Source organism: Anoplopoma fimbria, chromosome 24 (genome assembly GCF_027596085.1).
Source record: "Anoplopoma fimbria isolate UVic2021 breed Golden Eagle Sablefish chromosome 24, Afim_UVic_2022, whole genome shotgun sequence".
In the NCBI taxonomy this organism is placed as follows: domain Eukaryota; kingdom Metazoa; phylum Chordata; class Actinopteri; order Perciformes; family Anoplopomatidae; genus Anoplopoma; species Anoplopoma fimbria.
The window spans coordinates 8550477-8577750 of record NC_072472.1 but is presented as its reverse complement, the minus strand read 5'-3'; the positions used below and the strand labels follow the sequence as shown (position 1 = coordinate 8577750).

The 27274-nt window shown below is 39.0% G+C and overlaps 2 protein-coding genes across 2 annotated transcripts in view; one reads left to right on the top strand and one right to left on the bottom strand.

Annotated features, from left to right (window-relative positions):
• stk32a (serine/threonine kinase 32A) overlaps nt 1–5287 on the top strand; it is a 58966-nt gene extending 53679 nt beyond the window's left edge. Inside the window, exons 11-12 of the mRNA XM_054626021.1 lie at nt 3771–3835; nt 4281–5287. Coding sequence (XP_054481996.1) covers nt 3771–3835; nt 4281–4398 — 183 coding nt within the window. The 3' untranslated portion in view covers nt 4399–5287. The remainder of the gene's footprint in view (nt 1–3770; nt 3836–4280) is intronic.
• Nucleotides 5288–11512: 6225 nt separating this feature from the next.
• dpysl3 (dihydropyrimidinase like 3) overlaps nt 11513–27274 on the bottom strand; it is a 32220-nt gene continuing 16458 nt past the window's right edge. Inside the window, exons 7-14 of the mRNA XM_054625399.1 lie at nt 25886–25954; nt 24775–24895; nt 23292–23448; nt 22481–22622; nt 19468–19638; nt 16030–16209; nt 14167–14320; nt 11513–11659 (exon numbers count right to left, since the gene is read on the bottom strand). Of these exons, the coding sequence (XP_054481374.1) occupies nt 11565–11659; nt 14167–14320; nt 16030–16209; nt 19468–19638; nt 22481–22622; nt 23292–23448; nt 24775–24895; nt 25886–25954 (1089 nt within the window). The 3' untranslated portion in view covers nt 11513–11564. The remainder of the gene's footprint in view (nt 11660–14166; nt 14321–16029; nt 16210–19467; nt 19639–22480; nt 22623–23291; nt 23449–24774; nt 24896–25885; nt 25955–27274) is intronic.

The window sequence follows — 27274 nt, the reverse complement described above, 5'->3', positions numbered from 1 at the left end:
GAATGAAGTAAGCTAGTTGCCCTCATGCCGGTCCCGGCCAGCTTCTTACTCATTACCCTCAGTCTGCTCTGTGTTCCTTTTGCATATCCCTCCTCTCCCCTCCAACCCTATTTCTCCCCCCTTGTCATCACACTCCTTCGACAAAGCTGTTGTTAATATGTCACTCTTAATCCCCCCCCCACACACACACACACAGATCCATTTTTCTTCCACTATCTCTCTGCCTCTGTGTTACCGCTACGCTCAATAATGTAGCATAGAATTAGCTCAATTAAATCACTGATAATAGGCAGCAGAAAATTGGACTTGTACTGTGAGAACAAACATGATTTGTTGGTCTCACGTCACCAAAACGCATACATCTCTCTCTTAATAAAAATGACATTCAAGCATATTCTTTTCCTGCATGTATGAAACAGAGGGGAAAGTGTCCTATACAATTGTTGAGCTTTTTTCCTATATTGAATCAAGAGCATGTTCTTTCAATTTGAGAGCATGATTCATCGATTTAACGTTCCGATTGTGCCACGCTTTCCCACTTTCCTCGCACTCAAATAGCCCATGCTTGCACTTAGATTAGCTCTGTTTATGCTCAAACTCAGATATTTTGTTGGTTGCACAGATTTCCAGCCCTTCTCCTCAAACTCAAACTGCTTTTGTGCGATTGTGAAAGGTCTAGATGTTTTGTGCAAAAACCCTTTGGAATTGTCATGCCAAGTTCAAGTGTTGTCAGGCTGAATTGTTGTTATGCTGCTACTGTCAGGGTGTTGCAAGTGGTACCTTGATGGCAGCAACATCTTTGCACACAATAGCTGGTATTTGAGATACATGAAGGGACATACATGAAATTTGACCTTTTTGTAGCTTTAAGTATAAAATGTAAGTAAAATTTCAGCATTCTTCCGTGTCCTTTCAGGACAGGATTAAGCTATTCAAGAAAAATGTAATTAAAATGTATGTGTGCTTGCTGCTAGGCAAATAGATGCTGCATAGAGGTATCACTCAATCAGTATTAAAGTCAGGTAAATCAATGGGCCACTGGAAGAGAGAGAGCTGCATGTGCTTATGAGGATACAGCTCAATGTGTGACACTAATTAAAAGTGCAGCCAGAGTTTAGTCCTTAATGCAGGAATTATATCAGAAGCAGTCAAACAGTTGTAGCTCAAAAAGTAAAACTTGTTTTAGATGTTACAGTAAATGGTGCGCTCATCTGAGTTATGCTTTTCAAATGATTACATTTTCATTATTCCCAACGGGGTAAAAACTAAATATATTAACTTTTCAAACAACATTTGAAACACTGTATTTAAAATAAATACAGTGTGGGAAATTCATACCATTTATATCACACTATTATTAAGCGTATCATAATTTAGTGCACAGTCATGATCTCCGCACACTCACACAGGGTCCATTATTTTGCAGACACCTCTTGCTTTTTGTCCAGTTTCCTTAATTTAAGAATGAAGGATCCTTTATCTTTGTATATTATTTAGTGTATAATATATTGTTAAACATAGTTCTTGCTGCAGTACATTTCAGCTGTCAAGCTGTCCCCAGCTTCAGACAGAACTATAGTAGGCCCAGATAAGAACGTTGAGAAATGTACCGGTTACTTACCGGCTACATCCAGCAGAGCTCCCTGTTGGTTTGTCTCATTAAATGGAAAGTTTAATCTAAGTAATTAGCTTCTGAACTGCCTTTTTAAAAGCAACAAATAAAGAGAGAGAGGGAGAGACAGAGAGAGATGGTGGGGAATTGATTAGAGTTAAAGTTGCTGTTCTCTCTGAAAGGCCACAGTCTTTTGGCATTGTGCATTAATGCTATTTCCAGCAAGCTTTCCTTCTATCCTTCCTTCCTTCTTTACATCTTTCTTCTTCCCTTCTAAGAAACCAAGGAATGAACGAAGGAAATAAGGAAGGAATTGCAGAAATTAAGATCAATAAGAACAGACCTTATTTGCTTCCTTCCTTATCTAGGGCCATCTTTCTTTGCTTGCTTCTTTCCTTTTTCCCTTCCTTATCTACTTCCGTCCTTGCCTACTAACATATATCCGTCTGTCCTTCCGTGCTTCCTTCCTTTTATCCTTACTTATTTATTTCCTTATGTACTTCCTTATTCCATTACTTACATCCCTTACAAAATATACCTGTATATCACCAGCAAAAGTCCCTCAAACATTTAGCTTGCATGTAGGTTCTTTTTCAGTGACTTTTTTTTTTTCAGCAACTTGTGTTTAACCTCCTGGTGCAACTGTGATTGCTTTTCCGGGATCTTTGAAAAAAGATTAAAAAGAGCGACAAGAGACTCCAGAGATCTGCTTTGTAAATAAACTGGGGAAAGGTTATGCAAAGGCGGCGTTTTTAGTGTCAGCTTCTATCATGCCTTTAGATCTAAGAATGTGTAATTATGAAATGAGAAACCCTCCATCAAACCAAGCGACTTATCCGTCACACTCTCTCGTGCATCACATCTATCACTGATGTTTGATTAATTATATACAGTATTCCTCCTCTGTCTCTGTCTGCCTGTTTGCCTGTTTGTCCTTCCAGTAGTCTGCATCACCCACACACGAGCACACCGATGGTCGGTGTTTATGTATTTATGTTGTGAATTTTGTCGTTTTCCTCTCGGATACTGCTGTGAAAGGGTCCATTACCCACAAACCCTAAAGTAAAGACAGAGACTGTCACTGCACGTATGCAAAATAATTACATAATGAACACTCTACACCTTCTGTTCTTCATTTTTTAAATGCACATACACAGCAACTCCCTCTCCTGTTTTTCTGGTTCCCTGACATAATTTAGTTGATGGCTTTTGGTCTGCCAGTGAATGCTCCCCCACTGTGACAGCACCTGTACAGAGGCTCTCTGCTGGGCTGTGTGACTGACTGCTCCAGGCAGGGAGTCAGCCGTTTCCCTCCTGGAACGGTTTTCCAACAACTTGGATGTAACTGTAGGGTTTGTTTTTGGGGAGCAGCATGAAATCATACTTGTGTGCTCGCTTTCTACCTTTTAGGATTAGGAGAATGTCCTTGAATGGCCTGACCTCAATAACGATGAGGAAACTCTCCAAAGTAGAGACTGTCTGGAGGACAAAAGTGGCCAGTTTGGAGATTAAGTTTAATTTGGAAATAGTATTTCATTTAGATTAGGTAAGGTGAATATACAGAGAGGTAATATTGGTATGTCTTGGGAGCTAAAATCATCATCTGCACAAGGAAATGAACAAATCCTTCTGCATTTCATTATCTCTCTAATATGTTACTTTGTCTCTGCTAGTTTGTCTCTCCGTCAGACACACACACGGTGTCTTAATGGGGATGTATTTCTATGATCTCTCTCCTCACTGCCGCCTAGGGAGAGTGAGAGAGCACCTGTCTACTTTTCTTGGCACTATACAGTTGTGTGAGGACAGACTGGCATGGCAGGGCCGGATGTCCAAACATGATTAAGTGGGCCAAATATGTATGAGTGGATGGAGCGGGTGGAGACATCAGAGCAGCAGTGTCCTCTAAAGCTAGGTCAAATACCTCTTCTGGCATCTTATTAAAAGGAGATGAAACTCATAGGAGGAAAGGAGTGAGTGCAGTCTACTGCCTGTCTCCAACCGGTGCCACTAAAACAATTGTGTGTACCTCAAATGTAATCAATTCGATGGATGGGATTGATAAAGACTAATGATCGGACAAGATTCTGTTATTGCTTTTTCAGGATTGGCAGCAGTGGAGTTACCGAAGCTCTTTGTTTGTTTGTCTCTCTTCCAGAACGGTCAGTTGCAGCAGAGACTGGATACCGTCCAGAGAGACTTCATTGTTTTCAACAGAGAAAAGTACGGACACCTCCATTACCTGCAAAACACCTTCTCTACAACCAATGCTGTTCGTCTCATTGTGAAAATATTTGCATTATAGTGTAAACTTTGAGGAAACATAACAACTGACAACTGTTTGAGAAACATATCTTCTTTTTCAAATTAAAGAATATGTGACATACAATCAATAATGAAATGGTTTGTAGTTTTTTAGACTGCAGCAAGGCCTAGATTTGAAATAAAATAAAGAACGTTGGCCTTGCCAAATGTCACAGTAAATTGTTAAATATCTGTAAAAACGTCTAACTTTGGCCATCACAAGTCTATGGGAAAGTTAAAATGACAACAAAACAAAAACAAAAAAACTATTAGCCATTATAATTGGCCATCAGAGGCAAAACGTTAAGGTAAAATGATAAAATGTCAATAATGTGTCCTAATGATGATGTTCTTTACTCATCAGGTCAAAGAAAACAGTGGTGGACTCAGACTCCTCTGAGCTGACCATGAGTGAGAAGAACAAGGCAATAGAAGACGGACAAAACAACAACGTAGAACCGGATGCCTTCTTATCAGGATAGGAGTCGAGACCCGAGAATCCCAAACGTAGTCCCTTACCACTTGCACCTCGCCACAGCTTGTAGATCAGCAATTTACACAAAGACACGTATTGTTCTATCAGCACAGGCACTCATCTTCAATGTCCCTGCACCACAACACGTACTTGTGTGTCACTGTTCACCCACAACACAAAAAAAAACACAACACATCCACATCTGCAGAACTGCAGGAGTGAAATGGACTCCCGGAGCAGCAGTCATGCCAGACCGAGGCTTTTTTTTTTGCTTTCCTGTCACAAAAGAAGAATGACTCTCGGTAGAGTGTCACTCATATCATGCTCCTCTACATCACTCTGGTGCTCTATGGTCTGCACAACTTCTACTCTGGCTGGTTTGCTGGAGTGGAAAAGGAGGTTGCTCCCCTGCCAAAAAAAATAAAAAGGAGACAATGCCACACCTGCTCAGCTGTTACAGTAATAAAGACTGACGTGGTCTGCATTGGCTGAAAGCTGTATGTACTGCTGTTGACATGGGCGGGGGCGATCAGATTTCTATTCTCAGCGATTGCATTTTCTGGTTAATTGCAGTTATTACAATACAACAATGGTTTTCCAGTGCTATGGAAATGGACTCAACAATAATTGGCATGAGGGTGATTCCACATGACTTGAGCATGACACTAAGAGTACAACACATTCAAACAGAGAGGTTAATGAGGTATAATGAGGCCTTTTATTTTAAAGACAGCAACCACAGATTCCTCTAAGATAGAAAATGAAGAGCTGAACTGTAGGCTTGGGCTGTACGGCTCACTTTATCATAGCAGCAGATACATGGTGGTAATGGTCATTATGCTTAGCTTAGCTAGTCGAGCTAACAAAGATGGGAGGATTGCAACATTTGGCCCAATGTCCCGACCGCAGATAGGCAACTGCAAGTTTTCTTTTCACTTGCGTATGCTTAAAAGGTACTATTCAGTCGAAACAGAAATTTGACATACATTTGACAAACAATGGTTTTAAAAGGTCAAGTCCATTCTTGACCTTGGAAGTTTTTATGAAGTTGCTTAGTTAAGGCCACCAGGTGTGGTTGAAAGAAGAAGATTACTGATCAATCTGCAAAAGACCAGCGTGGGTCTTTAAATAAAGTTTTATAGCTATGAGAACATAGAAATAAAAGGTAGATGGTAGGTGTTTTATGTTTTGCACTGAACCTTGCTTTGCACATGCTTCTTCATCAACTGTAGCATTTATGCACAGAGAGAGACTAAAAAAGATCTAAAGCTGTGAGTGAACACTTATTCCCTTAGGGATGGTTTTATAGACAAGGATTAAGCTGAGTCGTAGATAATATTTATTTCCAGTTACTGTGTGCATTGACATTCGTTTTTGTCAAATAATGTTTGTGCTCTTCTTCTTTTTGTGTTGAATACAACTCATTACATGTCCCACAAGATAAGTCTTTAAAATTTGTATTCAAAATGAATTGCTCCCATCGAATAATACATTCTGCAACAACGTTCTTGTGCAGATGGTATTCACAGTTATTTAGCACCAGCTGGATAACACAGTGGGGGGAAAAAAATCGTAATATTGATTTTCACATTCAAAGATGTTAACAAGAAAACAGCAATGGAACAAAACAAACACCAGGCCAGACAATACCCATTGTTCATACGATTTAAAATTTACTTTAAGATTTGTCTGAAACTATGTCTAAGAAACTACACCTGCCTCTGAAGTTTCAGAGGGATGCCTTACATCATAGATATGGCACACAGCTCTTTCCCTTAAACTATAAGTTTCCTGTAGGTAGGAAAAAAAACCTGAGCTTTTTTTCAAAATCAGTAAGTAAATGTAATTTCTACAAATTTCTAGTCATCTTATTGACCTCGATCTTATCTATGTGTAATACAACTCAATCCTTTCAAGTCTATGACACTTGTTATACTATTTTAAATAGATTTCACTCCAATCAATTCATTACTGTTGGCACTTTTCTATTGGAAATTGGTACAACGTTTTGACATTGTGTTGTTGTTGTTGTTGTTGTTGTCATTGATGTAAATTTACAGATCCAAAGGTGGTTTCCTGTATAGGTTGTGAGATATAGAGGGATGGTTAAACAGATGGAGTGATCCTGGGTATACTTTGGGTAAATTATATTTGTGAATGATTATCTTTCTTTGTTCATATATATAATAATAGGTAGCAGATAGGTTGGATTCTTTGCGACACAACAATCCGATGTGGCCGATTCAGAAAGTGAACATTTAAATAAGAATTGACAAATAGTATTTTACCCAGGAAATACCATTTTCCAACAAAAATTACCAACCTAAAAAAAAAAAAAATTAAGTCTGGGAAAAGATTTGTTTCACGCCTGTGAATTTCATTCCAAGTAACGTTTTGTTGTCCTTCAGTTGTCACTTTGTGTTTATTGTATTCAAATGTGATGGAGTTGCAAACTATTAAGGTGTGCCTTAAAAATGACTTTCTTTTTCTGAACCAATCTGACTATGCCTTGTGCTTTATTTCACTTTGTGTCTTTCTGAATTACCATATTTTATTGAATAAGGAGTATAATTAAAATGAGACGTGGAATGGCATCAGTGATGAAAGTATTTAAGAAAAAGGGTGTTAAATATTAAGGATAAAAGGCCTTTACCCTTTGGGATAAATGATATGTTATGTGTAGGTTGCTCTCCACTATCCTAAATATTATGCTGCCCCCCAATGTTAAAGGATGAGTAGTGCAGTTAGTAACCTTCAGAGGGGTAGATGGACTTGGTGAGAACATCCATGGTTAAAAAAAATATGTAAAGATATAGCGTTGAACACATTTTAAATATGACAAGATAAATGGAAACAAAAAATATTCCTCACCTCTACCTTAAATGGTTTCAATGTTTATCTTGACACAAATAAGGTCCGATTTAGCAGAATACTCTCATAACTCTCTCTCTCTCTCTCTCTTTTCCAATGTGTCTCAGAGCTTTCCTTAATAACGCACCCTCAGCATCAGATATGCTTTTGTGCAGATACTGATATGCTTTTTCTTCTCTCTCTCTCTCTCTCTCTCTCTCTCTATCACCCACACACATCCACGGTTAACAGATTTGTGTCCAGCTCTTCCCTAGGTCATCTAGAAGGCACAGTTCCTTCACTCCTCCACAGTGGGCTGAGCTGATGCAGCACATCTCCACATTAATGGCAGACCTGAGGGGGGTTTTCAGTTGATGAATGCTTCCCCCAATATGCTAGGTGGAATCCCATCAGATAAAAGCAGCAAACCTCGGCTTATCACATGAATGTCAAAAAAACATATAGTATATACTCTCACACAGAGGCTTATTTAAGAAAGGAGAGGACTGGATATCAACTAATCTACATTATCTACTCCGGAAATGTATATATTTTTTTACAGTCATACACTTTCTCATTGTGTTACCTACAACACCAACACACCACCCAAGTTTATATTAAGGTTGCTGAGTCATCTCTTGTTCCAAACCTAGTCTGCCTTTCAACGATCTCTGCCTCTTGACATGATTGCTATGATGTCATTAGACCTTTACTCACCATTAAACAATGCATGAGGGACCTTGCAGCAGTTTAACTGTTGGTGTGTGTGTGTGGTGTGTGTGTGTGTGTGTGTGTGTGTGTGTGTGTGTGTGTGTGTGTGTGTGTGTGTGTGTGTGTGTGTGTGTGTGTGTGTGTAACTCCCACAAATAGGGGAACACAATGGGACTAAGTGCCAATTAGTTCGACCACACAGTGAGCGTCATTAATGTGATTTATTCTGGTCATGATGTCAAAATTTCCTTACCAATCAGTTAAATTGGCGTAGTTTGGATACACGTACAACCTTACAACAGAGGTCAAAAAAGGGTAAGAGATGAGACTTACCTTTATGTCCTGCTGGAGTTTTGACATTCACCAAACTGCCATTTATGTGTGTGTATGTGGCACATTTACAGCTTCATCTTTAAAGTTCACTGTAATGTCTTTTTACAGTGTTCTTCTTTTACCATTCCTCCCTGCAATATTAACAACAACAAAAAACTAAATGACCAGATGTCTAATTAGACTAAACCTACAGTTTAATGGGTTAAAAGTATATATTGTGAGGCAAATTCTTCCTCCTCACTGAAGAGAAGTTACAGAACAAAACAAATGATCTCCTGGTGTTTTCACAGATCTCAAAGCAGTTTCTATTTCAAATACTACACTCTCCCAACAGGGCAAACTGACCTGGGCCATGCCAATGTGAGCAGCATGCCAAACTATCTCCCTTTATCTAAAACCCAGGAACTCTGTAGATATGAACAAAAATGAAATTGATGTGGAACTCCTCCTCTGTTGGTGGGAATTACTTTGGCTCCTTTATAAGCATGAGTGTGCTAATGTTAATGGTGCCACCATGTTTTTTTCTGAATTTTTAAAAGGACTGTCACATCCATATATCACAATCCTGGAGGGGCTTATCGAAGAAAGCCTCTCATTGAATACATATTTTAAATGTCAGTCAACCGCTGGGCAGGTAAAACAGTTATCATTAAAACATCAAAACACTAACGTTATTTGTTTGCAGGTGTTCTTCTACACTTTAGAGTGGAGTAGTTGCAAATTTCCCCACTGCGGGACTAATAAAGGATTATCTTATTTTATCTAGTGTTGCTCAGTGCTGCCCCTGGTGGCCAAGAGATGATTTGCATCAAAAACATATGCAGAGCAAGGAGCATAAATATATCCTTTTTACTGTGACAGGATGTCAAGTTGTCCCAGAGATGCTGGTGACAATCAAACCTCTTTAAATGTTGCTTCTATTATGCATGATTGCTCATCAAACTTGAACTCCTCAACCCTGACTCTGAATTGTTCACACATTCAGTCACAGCTTTGATGACTCACTGTCTGAATAAATGGGCAGTTCATACACTATAAAAGGAAAGATATCATGCCTAATAAAGTGGAAGCTTTAGGCATATAAACAACCAGAAAAGATGCAGATACAGATATATGGTGCCCTCGGGTTTTAAGCTATTCTGGTTTATTGAGAGATGAGTAATGGTGTTTAATACAAAGTAAAGAGACACTCAACATGTAAAACCTCATCTGCCAGGATGTGTTAATAATACTGTACATGGCGCTGCACTTAAATTGACAGGGCTGCTTCTGCAATTTATAGCTGCATTAAAAAAGAATCACAGGTACAAATTCAAAAATTCATACAGAATCTTCAACCTGATGAAGCTCTTTTTTATCTCAAATGTGAATGTAATTCTATTCCTTACGCAAATAGTTAAAACGTGCAACGTTAATCCATGAAGCAGGTCAGATTTGATTATAATAAAATAAATGTAGCCTACTTTTACGCTCCCTGTAAACTGAGGTCTCTCTCTGTTCATCAATACAGTTTTTTATAACCGTTCATTTTCTTATGTCCACCTTTAGTGCATACTTCTAAATGAAAATAAGAGATCCCGGTCAGTCAGTTGCAACTCATGTTTATTCAGGAAACAAATCATACCTCCACAACACACCTTTTTTTTTTTTTGACCTGCCATCTCTGGGATTTGATACAACAGTAAAAAAGAAACAACATAAAAACAACAACAAAGGTTGTCCAAGTTACATAAATACAACAAACCACCACTCGTGCCTGCCCCAGATTCTGCCCAACCGCTGCCAAATAAAAACGCCATCTCCTCCCCTCCTTCCCCACGCAGTGGGACAGCGACAAAATAAAAAATCTTCCCTTACTGCACTGCAAATCCTCTGCCTTGCCAGAAAACAGCAGAGACGTATTGATCTCTAAGCCCCCCCTCCAACACAATCAGATCAAGAGTGCTTCATGTGAACTAACTCGGGCCCATGGTTATATTCAGGCTGGTGTTCAATTAAGTAATGGTCAGAATTGCATTCGAGGGCTATGTAGTGATGACAAGGGAATGATGGTGTTCCACACTTGTACTAATACGAGAACACAATTTCTCAGGAATGAAAAAGTAAAGCAAGAGGTGAAGTGCTGTTATCTGAAAGCAGGCGTTTGTCACTTATTCATTTAATTGCATCTGGTTTTCTTCATTGCCCAAAATTCCCTAAAGCTCATCATTAAAAGTTACGGCAGAGCTTGTGTGTATTTCTACTTCTTGTGAACAGGTTTTTTTTTTTTTTTTTTTTTTTTAAATCTTTTTTCCCTCTTTATCGTTTTGCAAGATGATTTCAGGATGACAGTAGCAGCCAATAAGCTAGAAGCAAATGCAAAGGACGGTTTCTTACAACGTTTAATACAGCCATGATGGAGTGCAGGAAGTAAAATAAACTTTTGGAGATAAAGAATGCTTAAACCTTTTCTATTCATGTCTTCTTTTCTTAACATCAATAATTATTAAATTAATACAACATGGGGATGGTATTCCTCAAGTACCTCAGAGGAGAGGGAGTGGCAAAAGGATCATGGATCATGTCACCAATGTTACATTGTGGCCCATGCAGCTCCATGTCCAACAGCACTCCTGCTCTGAGATCTGATAAATACCTTTTACTTGGTCCAGTAAACCCAAACAGGCTGCAACAAACATCAATCACAAAGCTACATCACATCTACCTTACATACAATGCCATCTAGAGCTAATCAATGGTACTGCATGATAAAACACATGGCTAGTGTGGGATCTAGTGTTGCTGACTATGGTGAAAGCAGGCTACTGAAACAGGGGTGACATTGAAAGCCAAACAGGGTGAAAGAACCGTAGCATCAATCTGAGAAAGGCAGAATCCATTTTCCTTTGGGAGCAGAGTTTGTTTATATCTGGCTGAATGTGATAGCGTGCAGTTTTACTGGTGTAGTTTCCCACTACCAAAGAACAACGTGAACATGTTTTCACTGTAGTGTGGTGTATTCTATACTGAGAAGAAGTGAAGCTGAAGACCGGTCATGTGTATTGTGCTTTTGGTGGTAATTCTAAATCACAAACTCCCCAGGAAAAGGGATGCTGTTCTCATCCGAGCAAGGTAGCGTTATGTCAAGGTAAGGCATGAGGATTCAGTGTTTTGCTCTTTTTAACTAATCATGGTCCTCTGCATCTGCTCCTCCCTCCCTCCCCCTCCCTCCCCCCTCAATCCCCTGCACTCTGGCTGCTGTCGTAGTCTGGATGCATCCCCCCCTCGTCTTCCTGCTGTTTAGCTGAGGGATGTGATGTTGGAACGACCACCGGGGGGCACTACGATACGGCGGCCAGCAGGCCTGATAGGGATGTCATCTGGAGCGTTGGGACCTGGACAGAGAAGAAAAAGGAGAAACAGATGAAGTGAATGACGTGGATGAAGAGCAAAGAGTGCGTGAGGCAGTCGGGAGAAAGAGCAAGGCTGGAAAAGGGGGCCAAATTCAAAACCAGGACAAAGAGGGAAATAAAAAGAAATGTTTAAAAAGACTGGAAGAAGTTAGACAAATGAACACAAAAGAAAAAGAAATGCAACAGTATGATTTCAAATTCAAGAATTATTAACTTGTCTTTGCAGAAAATATAATGATAAGAAATGGAAAAAAGGCTTGGATTTCCATATGCACACTGTTATCAAGGTAGTCTCTAATGATGTGCTAATATCCTCACCTGCATGCTAATAAGTTAATGGTGCATTGCAGAGAACTCCATGTGTGAGCCCTCATGGGACAAAATAAGTGAATTTAATGTGCATGGCAAAGTGGAGCACATGTAAAAAACCTCCAAAGCCTCATAAAGTGTTAACGATAGTTAGCATGAACTTTACTTTATGTTCAGTCTGCTCTTAAAACCAGAATTTGTCCCATTTGTCAATCCTTTCAGACTTCATCATAGGACACACATAATGGCTGTCATACACTCGCATTAATACTTTCCAGGACACATTAGACATTATTGTCAATGATATATGTCGGTGCCACTGAGACGAGATTCAAATTTCAGCAGACCATGCTCTGTATGAGTGCTACTAAAACATGAACAAAAGAAGCTACAGTTTGACATAAAGCACAGAGTTTCCAAATGATGAGCCAAGGCCTCTGCTGCAACAAATTAACAGCAGGCATATAAATGGAAAGTAGAATGATGTAAGACTCTGATACACTGTATCCAGGCAAACAATCCTTCCCATCTCATTCCAGAGAAGTAAATCAACTCTGCAGGTTGTGGCCCTTAAAAGAACTAAAATAGATTGACTCATTCTGAGAGTGCATACACATACTGTACCAACACATACAAGAAAACACACAGAACCATAACAAACGCTGGGAGAGCAAGAAGCAGCCCTCTAAATTCATGTACTCAAATGTGGAAATTCTTTCCGGCCGAGGTCACCGTTGTGTTTTCACCGATGAGGTATCACACATAACCTATGCTTGTAAAGACAGGTTTCGCAATAAAGCCAAAAGCTAAACACCAATCTGTGTATCTTAAAAATGAGTTATTCACCACTTAAAATACAACATGAATTCCCAAAGACAGCCAATAGCACTGTGAGAACAGCTGTGTTCTGTCCAGGTGAAAAGAGGTTGCTGTCATTGATTTACATGGACATATTCGCTCCGTAAGGGATGGGATGGAAACACTGACTTCTCCGATTCAGGGTTTTATAATGTGCACAGGGTTTCACTGTTGGGCAGCGTAACAAAAACAACTTCTCACATTTGTTTTCTAAATCAAAGCTAATCCAAAGCCTTGCATACGGGTATAATCAGACTGTCACTCAGCAGCTCTGCATAATGGAACAGATGTCCAATGTGAATACATAGTGTTGTGATCTCTCACATTAGTTAGGCTTTTTCTTAATAGACCATGGCCAGATGTCGGGACTGAAATCTTGTACGCCTTGCATTTAAGGCCTTGAGCCAAAAAATCATATCCAGCGTGACTTACAGCAAGTGTAACTGTGGAAAACACTTGAAACTCTGAATGTAGCTGGACATTAGAAAAAGGTTGAAGTTAGAAGTCACAGTGTCTTGAAGAGCAATAAAAAGGATTCTATTTGAGAGGCGTGAGATACCGTAAGAGAGTAGTTCAGCGGGAGAACGGGATTTAAGGTGCATTTCTTAGAGATGAGTCATTACAGAGAATGACTGATCTAACTGAGTAGTGCAAAAATAATTCTGGAGAATAGAAGCAATGATTTGCTCAGTACAATTGGCATATTGCAGAAATACGCCAAATTGCTGAGCTCCAATCTTGAATGCTTATTCATCTTAAAAATGTAAATGAAGTTACCATCATAGATGAGTAAGGGTTAAAAGTACAGTTTGTATGGTTTAAAGTCGAGGAAATGTTGACTTCATGGTAAACCACAATAAGGCAAACAACAGCAAACTGGTTGTGAACACAAATTGAACTTAATGCTGTGTGCGCTGTGGCTCATTAAAACTCAAAAAGAAGCTTAAGTGGGCAACTTAATGACATGAATTAACAAACAAATTGCTCTTATTTTCTTTTATGCCATACTTTGCACATCATAAAGAATGAAAAAGGATAATGGGAGATTATTAGGTTATTCTATAGACTTATCGTCAATGGATGTGAATGCGTCATTCAGAGCAACATGCAAAAAAAAGAAAATCACATGACCGTTGTCCCTCACAGAGCATGAGGTCGTAGCTCAGTTGATATAAAAAGGGGGCGATAATGGTGGTTCGACTGATGCACATGCATGCGACCTTTGAAGTTTCTACATACAGTATGAATCAATACAGACATTAAACAGATGAAGGACTGGGGGATAGAGCGGTGGGGTTTGTAAGAAGATGGTGCAGGGTTACCTGTTAGACTAAATCCAGACTGGTGCAGGTTTCTGACTGGCGGTTTGGTGGGAGAGGTACGTGCGGAGGCCGAGGGGGTGCCACCACGGGACATGGAGAACTCGGACACAGGGCCGTCGTACATTCCTCTGGGTACTGCCCTCAGGACCGCCAGCTACGGGACAAACAATAAGAGCAGAGATGGTGGGGGTGAGGGGAGACATAAAAGAAGCAGGGGTGGGTAAGAACACAGAGAGACAATACGGTGTTTGGTGTCAGAGACAGATTCTGATGTAACCAAGTCCACACCTGTTTAGCATTATATGGTTGTTTGTGTCTGAATTGCATTCTCAATGCATTTTTTTCAGAGAGCCTTTTTCCTGCCGAGAACCAGTTCCAGACTCACACATCCACACACAAACACAGACATAAAAACACACCAGTAAGCAAACCATTTTACAGACTAGGGCAGTAAAAAGCAGTTTTGTTTTCAAAGCAAGTTGTGAACAAGCCATTGTCAGTCTGTCAGCAGCGTGACTCAGAGGACTGTTGGAAACTCTGCAAAGAGTTAAAAACAGACATCTGTGAACGCAGAAAGCTTCTACCAAGATAAACAGCGCACTGTTTCTACAGTGACGTGTTCTCATCACCAGCCAGCTGCAAATTAGGAAATTGTTGAACAATGAGAATTTTTGGCTCATGTGATAAGAAGGCAAGCGAGCAGATAGCAGAGTCTGCTCTGAGTTTAGATAGTTATAAATCAAATTGTTGAATGGGGTTAACTCTTAATACTCTTTATACTTAAAGGAGATAGGAATTAATTTAGTTATTCCTTTTTTTCTGATGAGGTACAGCTACTGGACAGTGAGTTAGAAACTACAGGAAATTGTAAATGTGGGACTAATTTAACTGTAGACTTTGGTAATTCCTTCACTGTATGTGGTAGGTCTCTGGAAAGTCATACACGTCCAAACTCACTGTATCATTTTTAAACCATGATGACAAACCCTCGACCACCCTCACTGCATGAACATTTCTGCATTACAGTGTAAGAGCGGAGCCAGCGCCCTGAGGCTGAACCTTGGAGGCTGATGTCAGACTTACTGTATCTCCCCCACATCCTAGTTCACTGGCTCCAACCTCCCCGCCCTCTTTTCTTGCCACCATTGTAACTTCCATTTTAGCCCAAACCTTCCTCACTTCCAGTCCAAAAGATCTGGACTCCCACCTTCCATCCTCGCTTATTTTTGCCTAATCTTCTCTCACTGAATTCTTTGTGTCACTTGATGAGGTGATAATCTAAAGCAATGGATATTCTATTCAGAATCAGTAATCTCTTTTAAATCACTTCTTAAAACACATTTTTACAGAATGGCTTTTATGTGATGTCGTCACTTTAATGTTTCGTTTTACTATATTATTTTATTTTCATATACTATTTTATCTTTATCTATTTCATTTGTTTTTATTTATTTTATTAATTTTATTGATTCTCACTTGTTATTTCATTTTATTTCCTAGTTTAGTTTTATCCTATCGATAGTTTTTATTGTTTCATCTATTGTACTGTGTTATCTTTATCGGGCTGTAAGTCTTACCTTAATTTGTCTAAGCTTTCTTTTGTTTAATGGTCTTGCTTTTGCTGCCTTGTCTGTCGAAGCACTTTGTAAACTCTGTTTTTAAAAGGTGCTATATAAATATAAAAGTTATTATTATTCTTTTACCTAAAAATTTGAAGCTTCTTATTGTAGAAACAGTATCAGAGTTGCCTTTCAGAGAGGACATCCTGTTACATACCGTTTAAGATATGACAACTGCCTCAACAAAATGATTGCCATATAAAGTGCAAATAGTAGGCTGTACAGAAGTAGAACCAGTATTTACCTGCTTCCTGGCCTTAATCCGCTTGTAGGCAAAGTCGGGGAAGGGAGAGCAGGGAATGAAGCGACCCGCGCCGGAGATGACATGCAGGTTCCCATCTTCCATAACAATCTTCCCCTGGCAAACCACCACATCTGGGGCTCCACGCAGCTCCATGCCCTCAAAGACATTGTACTCAGCAGCCTAAAGCATATAAAAGACATAAAACTATTAAATACTTAGGGCAGAAATATGCAGATTGATCATGCAAAGACTAGAAGAGCAGATAAATTGACAGTAATACAGATGTTGTGTAAATGTGAACCACAATCATATTAAGACACATATGCATACACCATATTCTCTCACAAACACATACAAACAGACAGAAGAAGAAGATTCATATCCTGTTAAGCCCTCAAAAGAGCTTTTCTGTCAAACAAGCCTGACTTTAAAATGCAATATTGTGAGTCATATCAGAGTTTCTTTAAGGTTGACCACCTGGACGAGGAACAAAATATTTGAAAACATAGACGGTTTATAACAGCAACACCGAAGCAAAAGTCTGCAAAAATAACTCCAGTGATAGTAAGAATGAAGAAGATGAAATTTTTCATTTTTAAAATTGAATCAAACTCAATTGGATCAATCTAATTTAATTTTGAGAGAAAAAACAACAACAACATCAAACCTCCTGTAACCTTCCCTTATAGGATTGATGAAGGAATGGAGGAGAAGGAGAAGCAAACAACAACAACAGGGCTTCTTTCTCCTCTACTCTCTCTCTCTCTCTCTCTTAATCCCTCACTCCCTTTCTCACAGTCTTTATCATTCATCACCTTGATTCTTACACTTGTCTGTCTGGCATGTACAAACAGCTGCCATTATCCAGCTGGTGTTTAATGCCTCCTTAGTACTTCTCACTCTCTTCCTCGTTCTCTCTTTCCAGTTGTCTCCTTCATTCATTTATCATTCTTTCTGTCTATTTTCACCCTCTTGTCTTTCTCTCTCTCGCACATTCTTGCTTGTTTTATGTCATTTTTCCAACCTTGTGTACTATTCATCCTCGTCCAATTTCCTATTTGTGGCAACTTTCTTTTCCAGTCATGTTTGTGATCTGTGAAGGCCCCCTCCCCTCATTCCATTGTTTCTTGTTTCCTCTGCACACGGTCCTGTTTTCTGCTGCAGTCCAAATTCAGGCCTGAACAGGACATAACTAAGACTTACCGCATGCCAAACATGATGTCATGACTGAGGCGAGTGTGTGTGTGTGTGTGTGTGTGTGTGTGTGTGTGTGTGTGTGTGTGTGTGTGTGTGTGTGTGTGTGTGTGTGTGTGTGTGTGTGTGTGTGTGTGTGTGTGTGTGTGTGTGTGTGTTTCTGTTGCTGCCTGTTCTTGTATATGTGTCAGAATACCCTTATATCCATCGAGGCATGTTTGTGTTGACGACAACAACCAATCGAGACCAGATGTGGGCTTACTGATGACAAACTTAGACACAGCACAGTAAAAATCGTATTTACTCTACAGCGGAAAGTATTCACCAACACTGTGTGCTGGTAAAGAGTGCCGCTCCTGTTTGGCATGGCCTCAGACTATCCATTAAGGTAGATTTATTGGAACTGGGAGCTGCCGTGCTCTGCTCTTCTGCACTCTTCAGTTTTATCAGGAAAGACGGCCGGCAGGAAATGAAAAGGTGACATCATTATGTAAGAACCCGAGGATCCTCAGCGGACGTACTCCACATTTGGAGAAGACGTATTATCAGTGCAGTTCACTCTGTCTCTTTCCATTCCTCCATCTGGAGACAGAGAAAATGTTCTGTCTCTCCTACTAAACAGCCACCATTAGGTCTTTTAGTAAGGCAAATTAAAATCTACAAACATTACTTCATAATCACTGAAACCAACTCACACATGTCGTTAGTAAATTAACTCTTTCCTCATTCGTGTATTTCTGTATGCAGGATTTGTGCAAGGTCAGTAAAGCCCTAATTTCCTGTGCAGAGACTTCCTCTGCTGCAGAGCGGTCTCTCTGGGATCTTCTAATGTCTGTTTAATGGTAGGAACATAATTATGTTAATGTGTAAAATCTGTGTGTGTGGCCCTTGTCTTAGGCCCTCAGAGAGAGTACAAAAAAATCTGCAATTGCATAATACAGTTTTCACATATTTCTAATGTAGCCTCACTTGTTGAACTATGTTCATTATGATGTACTTTGTAAAAAAGATACAGTGCTAGCAGTCAATAGCTCCAAAATCGTAACAAAATCTGAGTGAAGGAGAAGCTAAGTTGATTGCAAATGCAGAGGATGTACTAAATGATAGTCACGCTACACTACCAGCTCTGAATAAGGCTGAGCGACAAGTTTCCCTTGACATCACATGTCTTATGACCAGAGATGTTTTCTACTTTATGAGACGAGAGATTAAGCAATGATGTTCCAAATCTTTGTGTTTGTGGTCATATTTGAAATATCAGTTTCTACTGTTTGCATAATCCTGTGCAATCAATGACATTCTTTGAAACCCACTATGGTTGTCCAATCATGAAAAATATTTTCTGATGATATTTTCAAGCAAATGTTTATATAATTATGTGAAAGAAATACATCCTGATTATACAGCTCATAGCTTCGCTGTTGATTAACTGTAGTTGGACTGTTTTGGACAATGTTTGCATCAATGACATAATGTCCTAAAATGGTGTATTTGAATAATACATATTTTCCTGATCATCACTTCCTTCATGTTGAGAGTTTTATGGATTGAGTGAGGCTCCACCTAACAGTGGTCATGTGATAAGTACAGCATGAGATTATTACTAGTAGTGAACGTCCACTGAGACTTCATTTCCGTTCAGAGGAACTGAGAACTCTCTGGAAGCTGTTCAAAAATGTGCTCTCTCTCTCTCTCTCTCTCTCTCTCTCTCTCTCTCTCTCTCTCTCTCTCTCTCTCTCTCTCTCTCTCTCTCTCTCTCTCTCTCTCTCTCTCTCTCTCTCTCTCTCTCTCTCTCTCTCTCTCTCTCTCTCCTTTTATCTCTGTATTTTGCATACAAACACACATACAGACACACACAGATGTGGACGCTTATCTCTTATCTCATGTTCTGCTTTACTCTTTCACTAAAGATCAGACCCTTTTAACAGCATTTCTTCATTTCTTAATTTTTTCTATCTGTCTCATAACACATTTTTTCACCCTAGCTTTTATATAGAGCCAATCACATGTCTGCACCACAGAGCATATGGATGGATGCCATCAGGGTTACTGTAACAATAACAACACAGACATTACTCAAGAAAAAATCCCCTCATTGTTGGTGTACTCCCCTCTACATTCATGCACTCCAAACTAAACTCTCAAACTCCAACTAGGCTGAACAGTAGAGTAAAAGGAAATGAGCTGAATTGAACTTTAAACAAATAAAAAGCGTAACCTTTGACGGGTGCACACCGTACTTACAGAGTTGTGTGTCTTGGCAGTGATGGTGCGGATGGAGTCTGTGTCCCAGATGACCAGGTCAGCATCAGAGCACACGGCGATCCGACCCTTACGAGGGTACAGGTTCAGGATCTTAGCTGCGTTGGTGCTGGTGACTGCCACAAACATGTTCTCGTCCATCTTGCCTGTAGTCTGGGAGGTAAACGAGCATAAATAAATATAAAATAAGATAAAGAAAGATAAGGCTTGCAGAATCAGTAATCTCTTTTAAATCACTTCTTAAAACACATTTTTATAGATTGGCTTTTATCTGATGTCGTCGTTTTATTGGTTCATTTTCATTTGGTCTTGGTATTTTATCTTATATTTGTTTACTATATTTTACCATTATCACTTGATTTTATTTATTTCATTATTTTATTTTTTATTTTTATTTTATTTATTTTATTTATTTTATTTATTTTATTTATTTTATTTATTTTATTTATTTTATTTATTTTATTTATTTATTTGATTGTCACTTGTTATTTCATTTTTTTTCTTATGCACTGTCTTGCTGGCTGGTCTGTCAAAGCAGTTTGTAAACCTTGTTTTTAAAAGGTGCTATATAAATAAAGTTATTATTGTTATTATTATTATAAATGGGGAATAGTAAGAATTTGTCAAAAAAGATTGGTTACAGGATACAATGGTGCCCTTCATCTCGTATGGAAAAATGTATTGCTCCTAGATATAGATGTATAAGGTTTATGGGTATTTGTAGCTCTGGCTGGATACATTTAGATGCCATTCTCCTTTTAGGTTGAGGGATTACTAGTCACATTGCAATTTGCTTATTAAACTAAAAGAGGAGTTGAGGATGTAATTGCCACTTTACTTTTTAATCTTGATATTAGCATTGTTAGCTGGATTGTGTATTTCTCAAAAGGGTCATGGTTAGTGGCACTGTGTCAAAGCTGTGCCTATCTTCCACTGAAGCGACACAAGGATGATTTATTTTACATCCTCTATTCTTGTCGTGACCCAGACCGAGTCCCATTTCAATCTGGACTTGTGACCAATTTCTGATAAATTAATCAGAATAAATAATAATATTCAAAGAGCGTTGTTCTTTTCCCGACAGGTAAAGAGAGTGGGCGCAGCTAATCCAATTAATACGGCAATAGCTTCACACAATTGAGCCAATCGAATCAATTGTTAACCGGGCATTGATAGTATGCTGGACAGAACAGCAGCGTAACAGAGATGTGAGACAGATGACAGCATGGAGAATGAAGCGATGATCTGTTGCTACAAACCACAGAATGTCTTTGAAATTGACTGTGACTTATTAGTGCTATGTTATGGATATTTCATTGCGTCAGTTTTAAACTTTTCCCGAGGATCCTGGTATGGCAACTTGAATGTCCAAACCAAACAAAGTTTCCCCGGGCAAAGTGCAACAGATGTAAATTTTCCTTTGTGTCAAGTGAAATAAACATGCATAATTTACACAAAGGCAGTCGTCACTGCTATTTTAAAACATTCACCTTTTTAAACATATTTTTAGAGTCTTTATTGTTGGTCTGTTATGTGTGTACTGTCATTGTTTATCTGTGCTCTGGTGTGTTTTTCTAAAAAATCATTGATAAAATGGGTTAGCATCAGATACATTACAGTCATTTAGCAGACGCTTTTATCCAAAGCGACTTACAATCAGTAGTGTATTACGTATCATTCACCCATTCACACACTGATGACAGGCTACCATACAAGGTGCCACCATCAGACTCTAACTAACATTCATGCAACATCCAGTCCACACCGATGGCAAGCCTTCGGGAGCAACTTGGGGTTAAGTGTCTTGCCCAAGGACACATCGACTGCCGAAGCCGGGTATCGAACCACCGACCCCTCTGATTGGAGAACTACCTTGCTCTCCACTACGCCACAGCTGCCCCTTACTATGAGCAAGATATTAAAGGAATGTTGTATCTTTAGTTTCTTGGCAGATTTAGAAGAGAAGATCCATAACATTTTCATGTGGGTTATATATGGAGCGCTTGTCTAGCTTAGTTTAGCATAAAGACTGGAAATGAAGAAATTGCAAAATACCCTAAAATATACAGCTTTTAGGAGCACTGCAGGAAGCTTACTTCAGCCAAGAATGTGGGAGCTCTGACTTTAAGTTACTATGCAAATGAAATACATTCAGTGAAACTTGTTAAAAGCCCATCAACATTTTACAGGCAGCTCAGCACTTCACAGCCTGTCTAAAGCTAAATGCTGTGTTTCTGTTAGCAGTAAGCTGATGCAGTGATAACAAGAGAGAAGGAAGGGATACAAATGAGGGCAGGGTGCTGTTTCCAGGGGTGAAGGAAAGGACAGATGTGGAGATAAAAAAGGAAATGATAAAGCAACGCTAAGAGAGTGACAACAAGACAGTGAAACAGAGCTTGAGAGAGTTGGAGAGAGAGTAAGAGCCGAAGAGAATAATGTAGGGAAAACTAGTGAAAGACAAATAAAAGGAGGGAGACAGAGAACAAGAGCCTTTTAGGGCTATTTCAAAAGCAAACATTTAGTTTGTTTTAATCTTCTGCAGAAGTCTGATCTTTGCTGGACATCTGAGTTTAAGAGAACATACAGAATAAGCTAAATAAAGTCCCCAAAAATATTGACGTTTACAAAGGTAAACTGGAGGAGAAGGGTTTGTGCGCTGAGTAGATCCTTGATGAGTAAAAGTGAAAAAACTTTGACAACAATATCTCAAAGTCTGCGATTCCCTTTCAAAGAAGTGGCCTCTTTGTACACTTTTTTATTTGGGTCCGCTTTAATCCATGCATTGTGAAACTGTAACAGACTGAATAGAAAATGGACCAAAAGTATCAACTTCACTCTGATTCTGATCAGCCAAACCCGATACGGCTTATGAAACCACTCAAGTCTGAAATAAATCTTCATGTGCATCTCTAATTATTTGTTTGCTTTTTGTCCTTGTTCTTCTTCTGAAGTTTAAAAATGGAAAAAGAAAAGAGCTTAGAAAAAGAATACACACCACAGCTTTATCCCAGATGAGGCTCATCCTCTCCTCCACTCCGTTAAGACCTTCTGGGATCTGAGTGAAGTCGTCCTTGCCAATGGCCTTTTGGGCCACACTGAAGGTACAGTGAGCACTGCCAGTCACACTCAGGTCTCCACTGGAGGACAAAAGAAACATGAAAATACAGAGTTAAGATGGAGTTATACCAGCACAGCACAGTACAAGCTGTGAATCACAAGTAAATATGTTTATTTACTTAAGCAGGACTTGTGCAACACAAACAAAACAAGGACTGTGAGCTTTTGAAATATGCCTTAACCCCAAACCTTTACTGATGTTTCCTGTTTCTATATGACGCTTACCAGACGAATCCCACCAGAATGCATAAATCTAGTAAATAGTGGCAAAGTCAAAAAACACTAACTCAACATCAGTCATAGTGCCTCTGTGTGTGGCAGCTTATTTATGACTTCTTTCTTCTTTCTCCTACCTCAAAAAAAAGGCCAAGGGAGAACAGCCTCTGATGAGCAAAGGGGTTGGGGAGTTACATATTGTAATTAAATCAGCCATGCTTTATTTATTTATGTTAGGTAACCATGGAGTTAATTAGTAATCTACCTAATTGATTGTTTAAGTGTAGTTCACTAACAAGCAGTGTGTGCTTTGGAGAGGAATTCATGAGTACAAGTTAAGTGATAACACCCTCCTGTTACATATGCATGCTATAATACTATCAGAGAATATAAAGTTATGTGAAATACTTAATAAATATGGGTTGCATCAGGTCTCAGCCAAGTGCAAGATGATAAATGACTCTGGTACGTACCTGGACAGCAGTGTGTTCAGGTAGTCTGGAGTGGTGGGATCAGGGCTGAGAGGAGGTGATGTTACAAAAGCAGCCGCCTTGGCCCAGTTCTTGCTCCAGTAATGTGTCCCATCAGTCCCCAGGCTGGCTGTGATTGGCTCCCCAAACACAACATTTCCTTGAGAAAGAAATAACGATAAAAGCCTGTTAAGAGTATCAAATGTAAAGCATTTCAAATGTATTTATTTAAGTGGTTCTTGGCAATCATGAGATGCATCAATGAAACCTGATTGATTTGTAAGCAGTTTAAATTCCACTAAAAGCTTTGGTAATTTATCTCAGCAGAGGAACCACTCTGAATCTCTAAATAACCCATGAAATGAAAAAAATTCATGTTGGGTCTATTGTGGTCAAGCTTGTTTTTCTATGCATGATGAGTTAGAGTGTGGTTCCTGCCACAGACATTTTTGTGTTTCTGCAACGTCCTTTACTCTCACACCTCACAGTTGGATCTCCTTTCCTGGTTTAAATGTAAGGAAATATGCTTGGGAACAGTTCCAAACAAAGGTGTGAAGCCCATAAAGGGCCCTAAAGGATGAACAAGACTGCATGTCTTTCAGAGGTCAGCCTGTTAAAACCTTATTTGGCCTTTTGCCAAAGACATCATAACACACATTCTTCTTCTCTGACCTTCCCAGTTTTTCTGTTCCATTCTTAAAAATTGTATATTTGACAATCCATCACAGCCAGACAGGCCCTCGGTTTACCGCTACTCTTTCCTGGGACTGTGAGGAATGTTCTGTGTGACAGCTGAACCAAAGAAAAGATCGAAATGACAAATCTGAAAATACTTCGGAGAATAGCCTCTTTCTTTTCATTATGTTAAGCAGAGCCATGTACATCAGCAGCTTCAGGACGGACAGTAAAATCATCTTATAAGGGCATAGGTGTAGTGATTTGCTGATATGTGCGTTCCAAACGTCTCAGAAATCAGACTAGAAAGATGGCGACCAATGAGCAGAAGTAAAAATATTCAAAGCAAAAGCTGCTAAGTAGTCATTTCTAAGATTCCGATCTGATCTCCTTTTCCTAGACTACACATTCTTTTAATTTCACAAAAATTTAGCTGAACAAGAAATCCATGTTATTGCTGTAAACAATGTTATAAGATGAAAAAGATGAATGGATGGTTTTGTTTAGTGAGAAACATGTGTGTTATAACCTTTTGGAGATGGAGCAAAAATGACTTCCAATTTTCAGGAAATATACTGTATCTGAACTAAAAGCTTCTGTCACATGTGCTCCTTATCATGCAATAACCAATTCTTATTATAAAATCTGCTGTTAGTGCTGCTGTTATTCACATGGTATGTAAGAAGTTTATTTCCTATGTAAAATAAAACATGTAAGTACAGTACCACTTCAGATAATCGCTCATTAGATATAAACACATAGTATAAAATATTCTGAATTGTCCGGTGAAGTCTTAAATGCTGCTCTTTACCTTTTTTCCGGGCCTGTGAGATGATGTCAGCAGCACTCTTGCTCATGACTCGGGTCACATAGAGAGGACAGTTGGTTTGGCTGGCGATGGTGACGGCACGAAACACCGCCTCTGCCTCCAGCTACATGAGGGGATAGGACAATGTGGTTGGTTCTCAAATAAACTTCAAATATGTTGTCGACAGCAAACTTAGTATGTTTGGAACCGTATCATTTGAATAATTTATTTTTAACCAAAATGACAAGTGGAAGCTTGTAATTTAAGCATCATACAAATGGAGTGATGAGAGAGATTTATTCAGTTACTTTGAGTTTCGGTAGATAAAAGTAAATTCATGAGATTAGCAAGCAAATGCTAAAATAAACTTTATGAGGTCAGACGAGAGCGCCACATGCTCATTTACCAAATCGTTTTTTCTTACCCTTTGGTGATAATTAAATTCCTCAAATGTTTGTAATACAATAAACAAATTCCAATACTAAATGGTTAATCAGCTGCCAGTAGAGATCTAATGTATGCCTCCAGATGTGTCGACTGTCTTCATGTGCAAACAATTCCGCTGATTATTGTGCTCTAGTTTATAAGCTCAACCTGGGTCCAATAACCAATAAATGAAAACCACACAGGACACCAGACACTGATAAAGCACTAATCCAACTTGTTCTCTGCTCAATTAAATCAGGTAACCAAGCTTTTTATTCTTAAGACTCCATTTAACTTCATGACACTATGAGAGTGGTAGGACAACTCGACCACGCTGCACCACAGAGAGGAAAATCCCAGTCTAGCTAAAGGCAGAGGAGCTGCTGAGTTGAGAGCGTAGCTTTCATTCACTGTTTGTTAAAGTAACATTGGCGGCAACAGTTGGCGGAACCAGGGAATTTTCACCATAAGTGTCTGAAAACACATGTGTGTAACAATAACAATGTGTGTGTGTGTTGAGAGTAGTCCAAGAACGTCATTGTGGACAATGTGAGTGTATGTTTGATCCTCGTAAAAAAACATAAATGGCATTACAACACTTTAAAACAGCCAATATCTAGCTATGTATCAAAAAAAAAAAGTACTTGGCTATTTCAAAATGTTAATTAATGTAATCAGTGGGTCATACCTCCTCTGGCCTGCTCAGCACGTGTCCCTCCGGTCCAGTGATACCCATCTGCAGCATGCGGGCCTGCTCCTGTTGGACAAACACGCAAAAAGAAGGCTGCTTAGCTCATAGGCGTGAGACTATTTCTTAGTGTTCAGTGATTTGTGGGCTCGGACTGATGTAAAGTTTTGGTCGTACTCCAAAATTATATTCTGTTTCTGTTTCTCTCCTGCATGTGCGATTTATATAAAAAACTGTTTTATCATCTGGGAATCCACAAACTGTAGAGTAGTAAGTGCTGACTCGACCCTTGCATGGAGACACTTAAGCACAGTGTCTGTCATGTCACCATGGCTGCTATATGATGACATGCTTCCCCAAAAAATGCTTATTTTCAAGCGTCAAAGGAAAATGACAATATTTTTTTAATAACGAATTAGTTCGTTTTATTTTCTGAATTTCACCACTTAAGTCATTCTTACTACCGTTGCCATAGAGATACAGGAAAAGTCCCGAAAGGCAAGAGGTGGAAGTTGTATTCACTTTTACTTGAGTAGCAATGCTACTGTGTAAAAAATACTCTGTCACAAATAAAAGTCCTGCACTCAAAATCTTCCTTTGGTAAAAGTACAAAAGTATTAACATCTGAATATACTGTACGTATCAAAAGTTAAAGCACTCACTATGCAGAAAGGCCTATTTCAGAAGAATTTATATTAAATTACTGGATTATAATCAGTGATGCATTCAAGTAAACATTACTTTTAATGTATTTTATATATTTTTCTGAACTGAAGCTCAACCTTTAATAATGTATCATGTTGTATTAGCTGAGTTTTATTATGACTTAGTTATCTAATTCTGCAAAGTAACTCTTAACTAAATATGCCAAGTATATGAAGTCGAGTAAAAAGTATTATAGCATGTAAGCATCCTTAACCTATTCTGGCCTAAAGATTCATGTAATTCCTTACAATATTAAGAAAAAAAAATGATAGGCCCCTTTAGCCAACAGGTTTCCACTCAAGACGCCTACGGGGGTAGCTACCGTAAGCAATCCATGGGGTTGGTGTTTCTTTTTGAAAGCTTTAGGAGGCTGTTCTCCCCATTTGACTGATTCCGTGTTTTCCTCATTTCTACTGCGAGTTAAATTAAAAGCAGGTTTGACCTAGGAGGGGCCACAATTTTGAGAATAAAACCAGGAAAAATAATGGAATATTCCTTTAATAAATACTTTAATGAAAAACGTTTTCACTCATAAGCCATCAACTTTATGTGGAAAGATTGAATAGATTTTTTTTCACTTTATTTTTGTTTCTTTATGTACTTCTGGAGGAACATTTAAGCTAAAGTAAAAGTTTTCCTCAAGCAAGAATCTAGTGGTCATGAGAGGAATCTTAGCTTTAGACA